Source organism: Protopterus annectens, chromosome 7.part0 (genome assembly GCF_019279795.1).
Source record: "Protopterus annectens isolate FY-2018-M chromosome 7.part0, PAN1.0, whole genome shotgun sequence".
Lineage (NCBI taxonomy): Eukaryota > Metazoa > Chordata > Ceratodontiformes > Protopteridae > Protopterus > Protopterus annectens.
In genome coordinates this window covers 899,073,100-899,093,201 of record NC_056739.1, presented here as the reverse complement: position 1 = coordinate 899,093,201, position 20,102 = coordinate 899,073,100, and the positions used below count along the sequence as shown (strand labels likewise).

The 20,102-nt window shown below is 43.5% G+C and overlaps 1 protein-coding gene across 1 annotated transcript in view; it reads left to right on the top strand.

The window, feature by feature from the left end:
- The window catches only part of RAD54L2 (RAD54 like 2), a 2,252,401-nt gene that overhangs the window by 1,979,714 nt on the left and 252,585 nt on the right, over nt 1-20,102 (top strand). Inside the window, exon 21 of the mRNA XM_044077481.1 lies at nt 15,264-15,353. Within this exon, the coding sequence (XP_043933416.1) occupies nt 15,264-15,353 (90 nt within the window). The remainder of the gene's footprint in view (nt 1-15,263; nt 15,354-20,102) is intronic.

The window sequence follows — 20,102 nt, the reverse complement described above, 5'->3', positions numbered from 1 at the left end:
CTGGAAGACTGCCTTCCTAGTAGTGATCACCTCAGCCAGAAGGCTGTTGAGCCCTTCCATCATTTTCCATGCAGACAGGGTCTCCCTTAAGACTAACCCCTCCTTTATGCCCAAGGTGTGGTATCTGATGTGACCCTCAACCAGGCCATACACCTACCCACCTTATTTCCCAACCCTCAAAACAAGGGGGAAAGAATTCTACACTCGCTAAACGTACACAAACAACTCAGATACTATGTGGACCATACTAAACCATTCAGAAAAACAGACCAACTACTTCTCAGTTTTGCCTTTGGGCCAGATGGGAAGCCCATTTCCAAACAAACCATTTCCAAATTGATATCACACTGTATCCATTTCTGCTACAGACTACATGGGGAACCCCCCCAGTCTATCCGTACCCATTCCACTAGGGCAGCCTCCACTTCCACAGCCTTCCTCAGAAGAGTCCCCACCAGGGACATCTTGGAAGCTGCCACCTGGACATCTGTCCATACTTTACAAAGCATTACCACCTTCCTCTTTTTTTCTACGTCTAGGGCAGGGTTTGCCTATGCAGTTCTGCAGGGTCTGCTGACCCATGCATAAGACTCTTAACCTATCCTTCCACGCCTCTCCTCAGCTTTGGGAATCCTCCCACAAGTGATGACTGCAGCAGTGAAACACGAAGAACATAGTACAGTTGTGTACACTTACCATAAATATAGATGTTCGAGTGTATTCACTGTTGCAGTCCTGATTTCCCTCCCTCCATCCCCCATATAGCATCTTCCCCTAGGGGGGCATAAGCTTCCCACGGTGGCTTTCATCCACTAGTACCACATTTCCTTATTTCCTTCTCCTTCTGACGGGTTAGAGCAAGAAAAACTGATGTAATGACGTTGACTGCCTCGCTTTATAGCACTGACAACCTGACGTCAGTCTACAGGTGACGGCAGCTGACGCAAAAAAACATTGACTCTGGTGTTCGGGCAGGCCGAGGGCTACCACAGCAGGAATAACCCACAGGTGATGACTGCAACAGTGAATACACTCGAGCATATAGGTTCATAGAGTAGTACTAGGCTAACTGCCCTTGTGAGCCATTTCAAGCCTAGCCAATTATCCCCTGTGAGATTCAAACCATGTACCTTGTGTTTATAAGCAAACACCTTAGCCATTAGGCCACCCTCCAAACCCATGAAACTGGCAAAAAAAATATACATATACATAAAAATATACATTTATGGTAAGTGTACACAACTGTACTTTCTCTCTCCTATGGATTTCTAGGGACAGGAGTCTGATTCTGGAGAAAAAGCATATGGTTCATCTCCCTTGGAGGAGTTTTTTTTCTTTTTTCTGAGTGTATTTCTAGGATGAACAATATGTTTTGGCTCCTTACTGAAATGTCAGCACTCATAACAGTGGGTGCTGACACAGTGAGGAAAAAAAAAGATGGAAGTGCATGAGAAGAGCTAATGTTGGACGTTTCTCTTTTTTTTAAACTTATATTTTGCAGGGGGGCAAACCCCCTGCACTCCTCAGTCTTGTATATTCCCTTTCCAGTATCACCATACCTTGGAGAAGAGAGAATATTCTGAGAAATGGCCTTCTCTGTCTTGATATATGTGAGTCCATTTTTTGTGGCTATTCACTCTTCACATTTCTGGATTCACTTATGTGAGTCCCAATATTTAAAATGGATATTTGTATTCTGTGGGAACAAGTTGAGGTTCACCCTGAAATGCGGAGACATTATGAGGTATTACATGTGAAAGTCCTATATGTTATTCCTATTCTACCTTTTTTGCCAGTTTTGGAGGATGTCTTTTAATGCTGCCTGCAATAATACTGATTCCTAGTCTTCATTCCCTAAAAGGCCGATAGACTTTATGTAGTTTCCCAGACTTGTTTTCTTACCTTTTTTCTGATCCTGCAGCCATTTCTGCCACAATGCAGCTGGCAGTAGGCTTTTGGTGAATCCTAACCCCTCTTCAGGGGGTAAAGAAGGTGAGATGTTAGATTTGGGAAGATCATTTTTTCTTCAACCAGTTTGCTTTTAGAATTCTCATTTACCTGGGCCTCCTGGGGAAGTTTGTTACATTGTGCTGAAACTTTAAGGGAATACTGTACTAATCTGCATTCAAAGGGTAAATCCTTTCTGAATCCCATCATTTCTAACATTCGTCAGGTCTCTGAACATCAGCTGTAGATAAAGATGGTGTTGTCTGTGTTTGCTTGTTTTGTTTTTATTTTTTCTGCTACTCTGGTACAAAAAAAAGAGGGAAATTAGTTCCAGGAGTTGACAAACTTTTTTGAGGCCCCTCATTAGAAATCAAACAGATCTACTCCCTTTAGAAAACAAAACAGTCCCTCCCTACATCTGGCAAACGGGACCCAAAGAGGTGGCAGGAGAGGATGAACATTAACAAAACGTGGGGATCTTTTCAGAAGGTGACATTCTACACTTTTAGAATACTACACCTGCATTCTTCCCCTTCTGCCACTATGTCTGTAACCCTGTCCCTAACAGAAAACCTGAATATCTCACTTTGCAATCACATACGAACTCTGCAAACAATGGATCTTTAGACTACAGAGACAAAGGCTTTACTTCAGATGTTTTCTGATTCCAGTAACAAAACTTTGCTGGAGTCCAGTTCTAAATAATTTGTTTCTTTCTCAGACTCACTCTGTCTGGGACACACTGTCAGTTCTCTATATTATACTTTTGCTTTTCTGCAGCTCTAAGAATATTCACAAAGACCCTAGCCCCTTGAATACCCTTTGCAAACTTCAGGCATTCTCATATACCCTTATTTAGACAGCATATTTATCTTCATAGGTTCACAGGTGTATACTAGGCTAATGACCACTGGAGCTTTTATAAGCCTAGCCATGCAACCCAAGTGTGTCCCTTGGGTTATTGTGCCTTAGAGGTAATCTTAACGTATTCCCTGTAGTGGAGTTCTTTTGAATTTGTGCTGTAGCTTCCAATGGGTGTGGCCTGAGCCATTTAAAAAAAATAAGTAATCACCTCACAGTTCAAATGTTTATATTTTTAGAACCATAAGTGTTACTACAAAATTGTAAAAGGAAACTGTTCAGCCCAAAGTAATCTTTACAGTGATTGCATTCATTCAGTTCTATGTCTTTTTACATGAGGGAGTTCTCTTCGGTAGGCAACTCAGCATTTGCCAGTATACAAAAGTATTTTACTGCTGTATGCTGCATGGTACATTGCACATAGGTTGCTGTTGTGTGTCGGCCATAAAGTGGCATATGCATGCACTGACCTCATAACTTCTCTGCTAGCAGTCCAAACACCACCTTGAATGTCGGACTGCTCCCCAAGTCGTCGGATGCGTTCCAGCAATTTTCTCAGATAAGTGCACATTGGGGGAGTCTCGGTTGTTTTGCTACTCTTTTGTGGTAGGGTTCATGTCATCCAAAAAAGGTAAATGCCAGTGTAGAAGATAAATTCCACATAAAAATAGCCATCTACAGTGTTTGTTCTGCCTAGGGCCTACCCACGACCACAAATCTTGTCCCATTTGTCAGGGCTTTATGCCCAAGACTCTTAGGAGTAGACTTTCCTCCTTAGCCATTTACTTAGAAAATCAGCACTTAAAGTTGCTATCTAAAAGAGCAGTGGTGAGATCCTTGGGGACCTAGGCCGAGTCAGTAATGAAGCCGAAGGCCAGAAAGCTGAGGTGTTAACTTTCTGCTGCTTCTCTTAATACGAACGTCTCTCTTGAGGGGAATGAGAGCCCGGAGATGCGTACAGTTCCTGGTTCTGGTTCACAGGCCGAGCACGATGTTGAGGCCGCCTTGGATCTGATCGCAGTCAAGTCCTCAAAGGCTGAGCAGTCATCCGTCTCAGATGTACAGGAGTCAACTAGGCCTGTGATTACCAAAGGCCCTAAGGGGATGACTCAGATCCTTATCCGGGAAGATATTCACACAGATATTATTGAATGTAGCCCTATGTCTGGGCCTCCTACACTAAATAGGGCAGACCTGCATCAAAAGAAGAAGCAGAAGACTAAACACTTGTCCCCCCCCCCCCAAAGTGATTGGCAACAATTCATCCAAGGCCTCTTCAAGGTTGTTAATGCCCTTAAGCCCCCTTGTGGTGTTTCATTCTCTGCTTCCCCTTGCACTGCTTCCCCACATAAAGGGGTTAGGGAAGAGGTTTAATTAGAGGAAGTGGAATCCTCACAAGATGAATGTGTGGCCTGTTCCTCTCAGATCTCCTCCCCATTAGATTACGCCTCCTAAGAGGGGGTCTGCAATATGTCTGACTCACCCATGGAAGAATTCTGCTTTGGAAAGACTCTGGTCAAAATGAGGGATCATTTTTAAATGGGCGCACTTGGGTATCTGAAGTGCAAAAGATATACTGTGATCTTTTGCTTGTGGAATCCCCTAGTCCTTCACCTATTCTTCCTGTGTTGCCTGCATTTCTAGATGCCTTTGCATCTGCCTTCCCATTACCCAGATTTCCAACCCTCCTACTCCTAAGAAGCCTGACAAATTTTACAAGGTACCTGAGGACTGCAAAGTGCTATTAAGATGTCCTTCAGCAGATCCATTGGTTATTTCTGTGACTTCAGAAAAACCGTCTAGGTTTCTACCTTCAACCTCTCTTCTTCCCTCAGATGTGGACAGCAGGATTCTGGAAAGGCTGCCCAAGAAAGTGTACACCTCTGCCACCTTGGCATTTAGAGCCATTAATTGCCAAACTCAGATGACCATATTTGTCCTAGAGCTTCTCTCTCAGCTTTCTCAGGTCGTTTCTGATTTGCCTGATTCAGAGAATAAGACTTCAGCTACGTTTCTGCTTGGAGCCTCCTCTCAAGTAGTCTGACACTCCATCAAATGCATTTATGAAGCTACAGAGGCTTCTGCCAGGGAAGATGTTTCTGGCTCTGTTTTAAGAAGATTTTGCTGGTTAAGACTCCAGCCATTACCAAAGGACATGAAATCTAAACTTTTGGATGCACCTTTGGACAACTCTGCATTGTTTGGCCCTGCAGCAGCTAACTTATTTAAGTCCCTGCAAGAAAAGGGTATGGAATTGCAGGAACTGAAGCATATTTTTGTTCCTCCAGTGCTTAAATTTCGATGTAATTATCTGGCAAAACCTGATTTTATACATACACACTCCTGCCCACCTCCACCAAAAACAAAAAAGGATGATATGAGGCCTCAGCAGCCCAGTACATCCCCTGCAACTCTGGCTTCAAAGCAGCACTTTCTTGACAAACCTAGTTCCCACTGACTGCCCAAACCACCTCACCCACATTTGTCTTTCCCAGTGCCTCTCTCTATCCCTGCCAGTCTGGGAAAGCATAACTCAGTCATTCATAAAGGATACTTTCTGGTTTGGGACTCCCTTCCTTCCTTCAGGGGCTGTGACAAAGGGAGATACCGCCATCCCAGCTAGCTGTAATTTTGTAAATAATTACATGTCATTTGTGAATATCAAGATGATTTATATAAAATGCTTGTGTTACACCTGTATTAGAACTGTATGTTATGTGTATATCAAACTTGTGCATACAGACTTGTGTTAAAAAGGGTATTTCCAATGGATCTACAGTGTGCCCTACTGGAAGAGAACATAAATGTACAAGCACTATTGTAACTGTTTAAGTGTATATATTTTAACAGTGGAAACTGGAATACAGGAGGTTAACTTCAGAAAAATAGCTGAAATTATGACTATGCAATGAAAGATGATATCTTTCAGTTTCAATGGAGCAAGGACATGCAATGTCTGTACTAGGGAGCTTTCTGTATTGTCTTGGAAGTGTTGTATTGTTTTATGACTTCCAGCATTTGCTAAAGATCTGAGGAAATGCCCTTGTCTATGTACTTTTACAGGGAGATGCTAAATGCTACCAGCTGCCATCAGTGGTTGTTTTGGGCCTGGGGACTAGACGTCAGATGATAAGAAATGATGTAATTCTGCAAGCTAGCCAGGCAGTATTATTTGATATATTAATTTAAGAAGTCTCCTGGAGAGAGAGAGCATTCTGTATTTTGTCTTTGACCTGACAACAACTAGAAGATCCATTCACCACATCTGCCTTGCTCTATCAGTAAGTTCTGAGGTCATAGTGTAATTCTCTTGGATGCAGTCAGGAATATAGTGAAGCATAGTTTAGATGCTTTTCTTTGTTTATTTGAGACTGTCCGGAAGTTTTGTTTTAAATATTTCCTGTGGTTTTGAACTCTCTCACTGTGAATGTATACTGAGTACTTTTTTGTTCTTTTATTTATTATTATTAAATATATTTAAATATTTCATTGTGGCTCATCTTTATGAGACATATTTAAGTTTTCAGAGTACTTGCATATTTATTTGGTGACACTTTGGGCCACTCCTAATAGCCTTGCTTTTGTTCAAACTACCATTTGTATTGATATTAATATTGCACAGTAAGATTGGGCACCCTTCGTTAAGGGACTTAAAGTAGCTGATAAGGAGGTGACTGATGGCAGTGATGCCTACCTTATAGTCTGGTCAAAAAGGGACATAGCTAGTAAACCTGTGCTAACCTTTCCCAGGTGTGTGCACAGATCCAACCTCAAAGAGTGTGTGTGTCAGCTACTTTGGCAGGGACACAAAGCAGTGGTTGAATAGAGAGGGCACTGAAGGTCTTAGCTTGGCCACTCAGCTGATATCTCAACTCTACAGCTATGCCAGTGGTGAGTCTAATTGAGGATCTGGAGAAAGACGGAGAAACCAGACTCGGACTGACCGTGGTCTTTGCATGCTCTCGAGGGAAACTGCACTTGATGCAGAGAGCTGTGTCTGGAAATGCTGTGTGTGTGTACCTGTCATCCTCCCAGTGTATCGTCACCAACTGTTGCCAGTGGTGAGGACTGAGGCCACTTGATTACTGGTCCAGTGGTGGGGTGTCACAGGGGCATCCCCCAACCACCGAGGGAGCAACTACCTTCCTTTACAGAGGTACTGCTAGACCTGCAGAGACAAGGGACGATTCAAGAGGTTCCTAAAGATGAAGGAGCAAGAGGTTTCTACTCCAGAATGTTCCTACTGCCCCGAAAGGATGGTCCTTGGAGAAGCATTCTGGACCTTTCTCACCTCAAAGCCTTCCTGAAGGTAGCCACCTTCCGTATGTTAACTCTTCATACCTTGTTCCACTTCATTCTACCACAAGCCTTCTTGGCTTCCATAAATATCAAAGATGCATACCTACATATCCCCATCCACCTCAGTTGCAGGAAGTTTTTACATTTCTCTGTGGCTTCCTTGCATTTTCAGTTCTCTGCCTTTCCCTTTGGACTCCCTGCTGCACCAAGGGTATTTACAAAATGTCTAGCTCCTGTGATTGCCTACTGCAGACTTCAGGGCATCCATGGTTTCTCTTATCTGGATGATCTCCTGTTCTTGGCAACCTCCCCAGAGATCTTGGAGCAAAACATCCGCTTTGCCATTTCCCTTCTGTAAAGTCTGGGATTCACCATAAACCACAAAATATCTGATGTTCTTCGTGTTTCACTGTTGCAGTCATCCCATTTAGGTTATCTGCTTGAAGTAGCCCTCAGTCGGCCTGATTAACAAAGTATTGGGTCCTACGTCGGTTGCTGTCTCTTCTTCTGTGACGTCAGGTCGTCAGGGATATAAAACATGCAGCCAACGTCATTACATCAGTCTTTCTTGCCATGCAGTGCCCGAAGCAGAAGCAGTTCGCATGTGCCAGTCGGCCGACTCCTGAAATTTTCATTTTCGAGTTTCAGAACCGAAGTCTTCAACTAAAAGCTAAGTACCTCGTTGGGGAAACTTTTTCTTGCTCTAAACCGATGTCAGTAAAAGTAAATAATTGCATTTCTAGTGGAAAGCAAATACCTCATAAAGATTTTTATTCGTACTGTATTCCTTGCCTAGGCCTTGACCACGACGTACCTCGCTGTCAGTTTTATGCCTTATTTAAACCGCAAACTATCTGTCGTCGGTATATTTGCACTTCTAAATATTTTGGTGCTCGGTTCAATTATCCTGATATGTCTTCAGTAAGCCATCCGACTACCGACATTCCGAAAAAACGCAAAGATAAAGACAGAGACAGGCCCCTGAGGTCCAAAGCTGCCGACGACGCTTCTCCTAAGCCAGTTGCCAGTACTCAGTGAGGCGCTTTCACAGCCCCTGATACCTGCTACTTCTGACTCGCAGGCCTCTACTGAGATCCATTCGGAGTCCGGTATGCCGCGAGATGCTTCAACTGTGGAACCTGCGGATGTCTCTACCTTGGATGGGTCCACAGCCGCTGTGCAGGCACCGGCTTCTGAGGGTGTATTCAGGCCTACTAACTTGCATATTAAACCAAAGCCATCTTCTTCTTCAAGGCCTAAAACTCGAACCATGCCTAGAAACCTGACGCCCAGACCACATGGTCAGGCCTCTATGCCTAAAAAACAAATTTTATTTAGACAAGAACTCTATTAGGAAATCAAACCAGCTTTTTGTTTCCTGTCATTCCTGGGCTCTGGGATTGCCTGTTTCCAAGCAGACTATTTCTACTTGGATTTCTAAAGGTGTGTAATTTCTGTAAGGGCACATTCCACAAGGGCTGTACCTTCATCTGGTGCTTTCTTCAAGAATACCGGTAGTATCTAGTCCCTTAAAGTGGCTGCATATACTTATGTGCATACCTTCACTAAACATTGCAAATTGGATGGCATTTCTAAGACGAGGGCAGGTTTTGCCAGAGCCAGTCTCCATGGCTTTCTGGAGAGCTCAACTGCTTCTTCCTCCACCCTTTCCTCATGAGCTTCTCTACTCTCCCTCATGTAAAGAATACTGCAACAGATGAACTGAAGGACATAGAATTGTTGTGTAAAATCTTACCATAACAATAAATGTCTTTCTCTTTACTGTTGCAGTATTCCAATCCCCCCCCCCCCAATTTGGTTCTTTACCTTGGATGTTTATACCCTACTTTCCTTAGCCTGGCATTCCTCCTGGCGCATTCAGTTCTGTGGTCGGTGCGTGCGTACTCCACTTTTATGGCCGACTTACAATAGCAGCGTACGTGTGACATATGACACACCCTACAGTAGTGAAAGACTTTTTATACTGGCCGACATCAGGTCACCACAGAGGAGAACTCCCTCATGTAAAGAATACTGCAACAGAGAAGAGAAGGATTCTATTGTTATGGTAAAAGTTTGCACAATTATTCTATATCTTGATAACCGGTGGACCAGCACATATACTACAAGCAGCATTTTCTTCATACAGCTGTGAGCTTTTGTGTGAAGCTAAACAGTTATGTCCGGTTCACTTTATTGTTGCGGTATTTAGAAAAACATGAAAATTGTTACAATACAAATAGTATACAGATAAATTTCAATAGCTCTTTAGCTGCGCTAGACAGGTGTCAAATATCAGTACTGTTTTTTGGCCATCTTGTAAGCTTTAAGATGAAATTTTCGAATACATTATATGTCATGGTTTTGAAATTGTTAATGTAAATATGAACAATCAATATTTCTGGCCTAGAGGTGCCAATAAGATGCAACTGCAGAAAAGCCTGGGGGCATCACTAGGATGTAGTGAGTTAGGGGTATATGTTGGGGCATGATTTAATGGCCACCTCTGTCCATCAGAGACATAGGGGTCAGACCAGGGGTGAATTCCTGATTTGCAATGCAATGGTCCAGGTTGCGCTTGAATAGGGTTAGGGAAGGGCTATGCTTAACATGAGTGGGAAGCCAATTCTTGAGAATGGGGATTTGCTGGCATACATACCTGTCCCTCCAACATGTCATGTTTAAGTCAAAGTTTAAATTCTTAGATCTAGTAGTTCTGGTGCTCTTCATTTTACAGATAAGCAAAAGGTCCATCATAGTAGAATAAACGGATATCTTGTATGCCAAGTATAAATTACCCGTAAGCAGTTTGTAGGAGTTTAGAGAGAGGGCTTTGAGGTGATGTGAAAGGGCATTGTGTTTACTCCCTGCATTTTTTGTGAACCACTATGGACATTCCAGTTCTTGGATCTGCCTGGTCAGGTACTTAGTGAAGGGGGCATTGCATTCAGTGGTTGGTCTAATAAGGGCATGTTGACTTCCCTGGGCCTAGATGCTGTTCCCTTGCTTATAAGTTGCACAGCAGGGAATGATTTTTCTTGCAACCTTAGACACATATTGGTCGAAAGCAAGGTTACTTTTTACACGAGTCCCCAAATCCCTGAGTACTCTCTTTGCAGAATCTATTCCTGGAGGTTAGGAGTTTGTAATATGGCATGCATCTTTCCTCAGCACTCTGGGATTCCAGGTACATTTTTCAAAATTCCCCTTGACTCTGTCATATAGGATTGGGATTTTAAGGTGCATTAGAAGCCAACATTATTGTCCCCTGGAATGTCAAATTCCAGTTTTGAGCCTTTTCAAGAAGGAACTGCATGGGTGGAGACTGCACATAATTCGGATGTCAGGTCTCTGTTTTTTTTTTCCCCTCATACCCTAACACAATCTGTACAAACAAATGCCTCCTATTTTCCTTGGGAAGCAGTTTCAGTAAAGGGAAAAGGTATGGCCTGTAGGGTGTATCTTACAGGCCAGAGCACATCACTGACAAAGGGATACTAACCGTGATCATGCTGTATGGATTGGGGGGGTCAGGTGCCCTGGCATGTGCTTACAGACAGCAGCACAGTGATGTTGCACTTCAGCTAGCAGAGGGGACACCATATCTTTCTGTTTGGATGTGATAGCTTGGGGGTAGCTTTTAAGCATTTATTGATCCTCCAAGTGTCTTACATTCAGGAAGGGCAATATGTAGAGGCAGACAAAGCTGAGCAGGGCCAGGATAAACCCTCATTGTTGGAAATTGCACAGAAGGGTCTTCCTGCGATTGATCCTCAAATAAAGCTATTGTCGACCTTTCTAAACAAGCAACTAACCAGATTCTGTTCCAAGACTCTGTACAGGTAGACTGAGGAAACAGATGTATTTTCCACCCTTTTCACTAATGTACAGGGTCATTCTTTTGATTCAGGGGACTCTTCATAGATTGTTATGGTAACTCCCCTCAAACCCACGCAACAGTGGATCTGATATTGTTTTCTCCATCTGGCTTCAACCTGTGGATTATTGGTTTTGAATCTGATCTGATGCTTGATAAATCCACAATACGTCAACTTGCTGGGCTCCTCCTCTCCAACCCACAATGCCCCACTTCCTAGAGTAAATCTCAGGTCAGGTTTGTCACTGTTCCAGCTAGCAGCTCAGTCCATGGCTCCATTTGTAACTGTGTCCTTTTTCTGGTGTTTTCTGTTTCCCTTTTCTCCCCTACCCTTTAACATGTCGTAGGCTAGGTTTTTAGGTTTCTAGGGATTTTACGTAATAGCGATTTTTTAAGTGTTAGTGTAGTTAGCGGCAGACTTTTCCCATCTTAGAGTGTTAAGCTTGCTCTCTTAGGTAATTTTGCTTATAGCATAGTATGTACTTGTATTTTGTGGTGGTGAGTGTTCGTTTCTAGACCATGGATAACAGTTTTAAAAAATGTGTTGCTTGTGGACACAAGCTCCCTTTGCAGGATGTGCACATTAAGTGCATCTACTGCCTGGGGGTCCCCACCTAGATGCATCACATTTCATCTGTGAAGGGTTGGTTCCAGGGCCGTAAATGAGAGGAGGCAGAAGCTGGTTTTGAAGGGTCCTCTCCAGGCTGGCATTTATCTCTCTGCTCCAAAGGACAGTGCAGACAGGAGGCACCACCCTCTGGTAAAGATTCCAAGGCTTCCAGAGCGGACTGTAAGAGGTCCTCCTCTGTCAACTCCTGGTCCCTCTGATGATCTGTTGGACCTTGAGGTCCCAAGATCTTTGAGGTCCCTAGCAGCCGTGGCACCAGCATCGGTTCTAACTCATCAGAGTTGATCACCCTTGGTGCTGATCTCAAGTTAGGCTCCATTAGTGGCTCTTAATGTCTGAGCCCCTTTTTGGTGAAAGGGATTACTTTAGGTTGGGTACCCTTCTCATTCTCATACTACACTGAAGTCTACTCCATTCCTGGCTTGCATCCAACTTGCAGGATCTTCGCCAATCTAACAAACCTCTAAGCCCCCCTATTGGTGGCTTCATCTGGTTGGTCATCATGGTCTGCGGGCAGCATCAAAGCTTCTGTTTTGGAGCAACTGATGAGGTCTTTTTTTTTATTTTTGCAGGCTCAAATCCAATTGGGCATTATCCCTTTTGATCCAGGATCTCTTCAAGGAACTTCATCTCTGTCATGCTGGTTTGCTACCTTTGGCCCTCTGGATCTGAGGTCTTTGGGACCCGGTTGGGTTTCTACCCTCTGAGTCAGATGCTAGGGCTTGGCCATGTCTGGCTCCAATCTCTACCTTGGTCGTCTCAACTCCAGTTGCTGTCAGAGCTGGGTAGACCGTAGTGTCGTTGAGTTGTGACTGAAGCTTCTACCGTCTTCCTCATGCATGCTCAAATTCAGACAACTGAGGAGATTGTGCTGTTCTCGGGCATCAGACTGCTTGTTCATTGCCCAGAAAGATTTGAAGATGGTGCAGATGCACCCCCTTCTTATATCCAGATGTCTAGACATTATTCCTCAGACATCGGTCAGCTAGTGATGATGGAGAGATTATGGAAATCAGGCTGGTCATGGGTGTCTGTATAGTAGGAAGAGCCAAGAATCACATTTATATCACGTTATCAAAATATGAAAATAGCGAACGCTATTTCATCGAATGTAAAATATCTAAACCACATAATATCGAACATTCAGAACAGAAACACATTCCGAAACACACACACACACACACACACACACACAACACAAGCACACCTAAAAAACATCAATACACACACATACACTTATAATCCTACAACTAACCCTACACTAAACTATACATACACTACTATCTATCCACTTACCTTAACCCAAACCCTAACCTTAAGGTCCGTCACTATCGCACACTCACCTAACCTGCGCCCTAACCCTAACTCACTTAACCCGCCCCTAAACCTAATTCACCTAACCCGCTCCCTAACTCTAAGTCACCTAACCTGTGCCCTATTCCTAACAACCACACAATCGCACACTTACCTGAACCCGACCCGTAAATCTCCACCACAGCGCTGAAAATAGCGAAGCAATAGAACCAGCCAACCAAATTCTTTCCCTAGGAAAGAATTTGGTGTTCTGCAGCTTCTCTATTTTTAGCGTTCAGTTAAAACGGGTCAATATTAGAACATTCAAAGTTTTAAAACTTCAATGTTCTGATATATACCCCAAGAATCAGTACTTTAACATTAATGTACTCGAACATCTGCAGTTATGTTAAGTGGATCACAAGTGTACTTTGTGTCAACAGGGGATGTTCCAGACTTCCATATTCCTCAGTCAGGTAACAGCTTTTCCAGTTTTGTCCTTATTTCTATAGCTTGCAGGGATATGTGATTTTTGCCTGGTTATTTTGCTAGGCATTTGCTTACAGCCCTTTGCACCTATGGAGCCCAAGTAGCCTCAGTGGTAAACACTCGAAGTATGGAATTTGTCTGGGAGAAGTCCGTAATATTTTGGCACGCCCTGTTTGTGGAGGTTTTAGTAGAGCTGTTGATTGACAGTAGAAGAGTAGGGTTTCAGTACATTAGATAAAGCAAGCCTTTACTAACCAACCGAAGCTGTACACTGTTCAGTCTGCCACTCTTGCATGCCTTTGCTTTAGAAATTCTTTTGTAAAGGAGATCTGTGTTGCTAAAACCTGTGCAAATATCAGTAATTTCACTAAACATTTTAGTCTGAATATTGAGTGCAGAAGCCAGCCTTTAGCAAGAGCCAGTTAATTTTCCATTTTCCACTCAAGTCAGTGGCTCAGTATCTTTAACTACATAAGGTGGCCCTGCAGACTGAAATCTCTGAGGATAGACTAGTTGGACAGTACCCTTCATAGCTCCATATTATTGAGAGCATCTCACTCAGCTGTTCATCTACATATCTTTGATATTATAGAATAATGTTTTCATATTGTTCTTGATGTACTGCCTGGGCACGATGGATGTCTCAATTATAGTATGTCCTCTTGTCTAACGTAAAACATCTAGGTAAGATATGGTTTGCCTATGCATTTATGGGCAGTCGTTTAACATCCTTGTTCATTACATGGTCACACTGTTTACAGCAGAAGTATTTTGTCTAGTTTATCCCTCTGGAACTAAGCACAGTTTATGCAAAGTGGTCCTGATAACGAAGACGGCATTAAAGATTTGGAGTTTAGGTGCTACCGTTTTATTTTTGTGAGCTTGTGGTTACCTAGTTTTTGTTCAGACAGTACAGCTTTGCGGGTTATGTACAACTTTGAACTGATGATCTCGGTAATTTCATTTTCTTTGTTATATGAAACCCATATCTAAAAACTTGGTGCAGCAGCATATCCCGAGACTTGACAGACTTTTGTTTTGTACACAGAAGATATGATGAAAATTCTCCAAAAGAAGTATTAATGGTAACGTTTACAAAACTATATAAACATGTTACACTACCTTTTGTGTGGAGACTGTCTATATTTTCACATAGAATGGCTGGAAATGTATTAAAGAGCTGTAAATGTCCATCCTCTGTGGCATAGAGTGTTAAAGCCCTGGCTGTGACTCAGTGACCAGGGATCAGTTAACAATCCATGCTCAGGTGAAGCCCAACATGGTGGTTAGAAGTGAATGATCAGTGCTGATTCGCTTGTCCTTAAGGGAAGTGAAACTGACACCCAGAAGAGTGTGGGATGTAACCGAAAGGACAGTACAGAGGGCTGACATGTACACTTGTTATGCAGCATTGACCATAGCTGGGGATTGTGCGTGTACAGAACCACATGCTGATGCTTGACATTGTTTGCAGCAGTGCACATCATCTACTGCGTAAAGTAACCAGCGCTAGGGTGATTGCCTGGAAAACTTCTGTGAGCAACGGGGATTGATAGTAGGCAGGTGTGATGGAAAAGCAGGACCTTAAAAACAGAGAGGTGGTGTAAGTAGCAAAGTTCTGCTCTTCTGGGTTTGATCCTCACAACCCAAATTAACAATTTCATTGTACCTTCTTGTGACTCATGAAAAATGAAAAGTTGCACTTTAAATATTTTATATTTTTTCAGATTTTCAGAAAGTAGAAATTGTCTGCTGAAAAAGACTTGAAAGATATTGTGCAAATCTGACACTGTTGCTTCTTGTTCTGTCCCATTTTAAATTAAATTGAGTGGTCTATTGAGTTGTCTTTTTTTTTCCCTTCTGTACTAGAAATTGTGATCCCGGGGTCTAACAGCTCCAGTTATGTACAGGCACGGATTGGTGCAGGAGAGAGCATCCATATCATTCGAGGGACCAAAGGTAACAACAGATGATTAAAATGAAAGAATTACAATAAAGAGAGCATTTAAAGGTGCTGTACAAAGACGACTTCTAACTGTTTTTGTATGTGTCTGCATTGTCTCAATGGAAGTGCATTCATTGATTGGACTTCTCTTGAGTAGAGTGATAATTAGAGGCAGATTAGTCATTGTTTAGATTTAATAAAAAAACAAGCAATTGACATTTTACTAAAAGGTAGCTTTCTGTGTTTTCTGATCTAATAAAAAAGCTTTGCAACAGCGATAAATATTCTGTTTAATAACTTATTTTTGTGCTAACAGACCTGGCTGTTGGTACAGAGTGATGAAGCCTTAACTGAAATGCAGAAGCACCCAAGATTGTCTGGTAACCCAAGTGCTGAAGAAGGCAACATGAAATAGTGAAAATGAATGGCTAATACTGTCTCACCCATTCTGGGGAGGAGGGAGGCTAGTTGGCTCACTGATGTACTGGCACCGACTGGAGGCTGAGTGTTAGTGTTTGCTAACATCATTTGGGCCATGATGAGGTAGTGCACTCCAAACAATCCATACTATAGCTGGTGTAGGGCAAGTGCACTAACATACATGTTCAGGAAGCTGATGTTGCACCCAAACTTGTCAGTTGCTGTGCAGGATTGGAAGTTCAGACTAGACAGAAAATCCTACTTGCTTCCTTTGACCACCTTTTGCCCAACAAAGGGCCGTGTTTGTGCACTGCACAGAGGCAGTTAGCTGAGGTACATAGGTAGGTACTAGGCTATTGACCCTAGGGCCTATACAAGCCTAGCCAAAAATGTACCCTGGCTTTCGCCACCCAAGAAAATTATTTTCCTGTGCCCCTGTCAAGCAGAACCACAGAAGTGATCCCCGGGGTGAATCTCCTATTACCCATCCAATCATCAAGATTTTTCTTGAAGAGTGCTAATGAGGAGCTCTGTTTGACATAGATAGGTAGTCTGTTCCAGAGTATGGGAAGTCTCTGGGACAGGAATCTATCCCTCCAGCATGTTCTGTTTATTGTGGTGACAAGGTTTATGTCCCTAGAGCGTGTAGCTCAGAGGGATTGGGATTTCTTTAAGCGGAGCATGTCCAACTGCTCTGGGTTTGACATAGCTTTGTATGTTAGGCAGAGATCGCCTCTGAGTAGGCGATATGCAACGGAGTAAAGCTGGAGTTTTTTGAGACAGTCTGCGTAAGGCATCTGTTTGAGGCCAGTAATCCTCTTTGTGAGGTATTTTTGCGGCCTTTCCAGTTGTTGTAGATGTCTTGTGAGGTACATACCAAAAGGGGCGTTGTACTCTATAATGGGTCTAATGAGTGATTGGGGGAACAATGACCTCTTTTTTTCTGGATGAGAAACCTTTTGTGATGAGGTGTGCCACATAGAAGGATTTCCTGACCACTTTGGCAATGTGATTATCAAAGGAGAGACTACTGTCCACCTGTGTCCCAAGGTCTCTTATCACACTTTCGGTGTTAAGTAGACTACCGCCTATGTGGTAGTTCATGGGTACGAATTTTTACCAAAGGGGATGACAATGCACTTTTTGGCATTTAGCTTGAGACCATGTCTTTGACACCAGGCATCTGTCTCAGTGAGGCCCTTTTGTAGGATGTCCACATCGTTAGGAGTTTCAATTATGGCTCCTAGTTTGCAGTCATCTGCGAATTTAGTTAGCCAAAGACCTTCTGTGTTAGCCTGTACTTCAGAGAAGTAGATACCAAACAGGAGAGGACCCAGGACTGAACCCTGTGGTACTCCACTTGTCACTGGTCTGAAGTCTGATTTGGAGTCTGCTACTTTCACAGTGTGGGTTCTTTCAGTAAGCCAGTTGGCAACCCATCTTGTGACATAGGGATTTATACCTAGTTTAGTGAGTTTATCTATAATTCCAGAGTGGGGGATGGTGTTGAACGCCTTGGCGAGATCTAGATAGTCTGTGTGAACCACCTTACCCTCATCCATGGCCTTGGTGACTACTTCAAAGAAGTCTATCAGGTTTAGGAGACATGATCTGCCTTTTACAAACCCAAACTGTGTGGGGTCCAGGGTTTGGAGATCTCCAATGTCTTTCTTTATGAGTTCCATGGCCTTGCAGACGAGGCTCGTCAGGCTAATGGGGCGGTAGTTCCCGGGGTCTGTTGTGCCCCCCCCCCCTTTGTGGAGTGGGATAACTGTCGCAGTGCGCTATTCATTGGGCACAAAGTCTGAGGTGAGGCTATGACTGAACATGGTACTTAGGTGGGGTGCCAGTTCATTCTGTAGTTCATGTAGAAGGCAGCCTGGGATGTTGTCAGGTCCCATGGATGCTGTGTTCTTGACTTTGGAGAGTGAAGTTTTTACCTATGCAGCCGTGATTACAGGAACTTTGCATTCTTCCGGTATAAAGATGGGCCCTTTAGGGGGTGAGAGGGGGGGGTAAAGTTAGCACTGAACCTATCCGCCAGGGTGTTGGCAATATCAGTTGGTTCTGTATATTTTGTGTCATTGTGCTGTAACTCAGAGCAGATCTGAGTGTTGCCATTGAGATTTTTAACATAGCTATAGAATGCTTTGTGGTTGTCTTTAGAATCAGTGGCAATTTTGTTTTCATAACTAGCTTTGGAGGATTTTATGAGGGATCTCAGCTTCTTACTGAGGCTGACCAGGGAGTTCCTCCAATCGTGGGATTTTACTCTTTTTTGCAACACTTTCTTTCTTCTGTTGTAGAGTTTGTTTATGGCAGAAGACCACCATGTTGGCTTCCTTTTTTTTGGAGGATAGCATCTTGGTTCTGTTAGGGATAGCACGATCCATGCACTCGTGTAAGTACTTATAAAGTGCATTTGTGTAGGATTCAGCAGTCGTACTTCTATTGTCCATCTGCATGGGTGTCATGAAGTTTGCCACTTCTGTCTTAAGAAGCGTGAAGTTGGCTTTGGAGAAATTTTTTACGGTTGTTTTCCTAATGGGGGGTGGGAGCGGGATGTGGATGTCTAGGGTGATTAGCTTGTGGTCGGATCTGACCAACGAGGAGCTGACCTCTGGTGTGGAACACCGGTCACCCATGTTGGTGATGACCAGGTCTAGGATATTGCCGCCTCTGGTGGGGGTGTGGATAAGTTGATCCAAAGCGTTGGAATTGATGATTTCTAGAAAACGTTGAGCAAAAGAGTTGGTACATGAGTAGTTTCCCAGTTAATGGTAGGGTAGTTGAAATCACCCATTATTAGAGTGTTGGGTTGTACCTTAATATTTTCCAGTGTATCAAGAAAAGAGGAGTGGGAATCCTGGGGCATGGTGGGGGGTCTGTAGCAAGCTACAATCTGGATTGCAGTTTTGCCCAGAGTTAGTTGAACTTGGATAATCTCGGATGCATTATGCTGAGCAACTAGCTTGGAGGTGTGGATATCCTTAATGAATATGGACACGCCTCCACCTTTAGTGTTTCGGTCTGGGTTTGGTGTCGAAAGGTGTGGTATGAATTATAGCCTGGTAATGCAGGGGTGCTCTCTGGAGCTTTGAACCAGGTCTCTGTCACTGCACAGATGTCAATGTTCTCCATTTTAAGGAGTGCCTCAAGTGAGTGCATTTTGAGGTTTAGACTTCTAGCATTGAGTAGCATTACCCTCAGATTTTGCTTGCTTGTACCTGTTATGGTGGTGAATTTGTCATTTGAACCTTGCCTAAATAAGGCACTATAGGGATAGCAAGAGCCTTTGCCAGTATCCGGAATCCCAAGGGCGACAGGTGCAGGCCATCTCTGGCAAAGCAGCGTGGTCTGTCGATCATGTCATCCCAAGCAGACAGATACTGGATTCCCTTAGAATGACACCAGAAGCTTAGCCAATTGTTAAAGTCAATCATTTTGTCCTTGTACTGCGGTGTCATTCTGGGTGATGGCAGGATGCTACTCAGGGCTAGAGTCATACCGGCCTGGGCTACAAGATCAGAGAGCTCCTCCATGTCTCTCTTCATGTAGTCCAGGGAGGTATGTCTTGGGTCATTCACACCAACATGGACAATGACAGAGTCATATTTGTACTTCTTGTGGAGTGACCTGAGTGCGTGCGTTATGTAGCGGATCATGGCACCTGACAGGCAGCTGACAGTAACTTTTTCCTTGTTTAGCTTGGTGAGTGGAACATCAGTGTGCCTGACTATAGAGTCACCTATGACTAGAGTGTTGGGTACGTTATGCCTTATGGGCTGTAGTTGACTGGCACAGTGAGTATGTGGACTATGTGTCATTTGGGTTGTGTTGGGGGGTGGAGGTTGCTTGCATTTCTGCTTTGGAGGTCTCTGTTGTTTGGGCAGATTAGTACAGAGAGCCTCAGCGAATGTAGGTGTGTGTTTTGTGGTTCTGTGTGTGTGTTTTAGTGGTGTAGGTTTTGAGGGACTATGTGATGAGTGTGGTGCAGTGCAAGTGTTTACCTTCTCCTCTTGACTGTCTAGGCCTGAGGTAAGCTATTACCGATACCAGAAAGTCTGCTCTTCAATTTTCCCCTTAGAAGGTGCTTGTTCTTTTACTTCTTGCACTTCAGTTAGCTTAATTGGCTAGCACTTTAACAGGCTTTTGTAGCATTTATTGTAGCACACTTAGGTGCTGTCAGCACTAGCTGTTCCTATGCAGAAACAGCTTCAGTACTTACTAGTTATGAACATCCCTCCTGGTATGATTGTAGGGCAATTTCCTGTGCTTTCTCCTGCTAACCTGTTGCACTTGTGCATTCTGAGACAGTGTGGCAACTGTCTAATGTACACAGA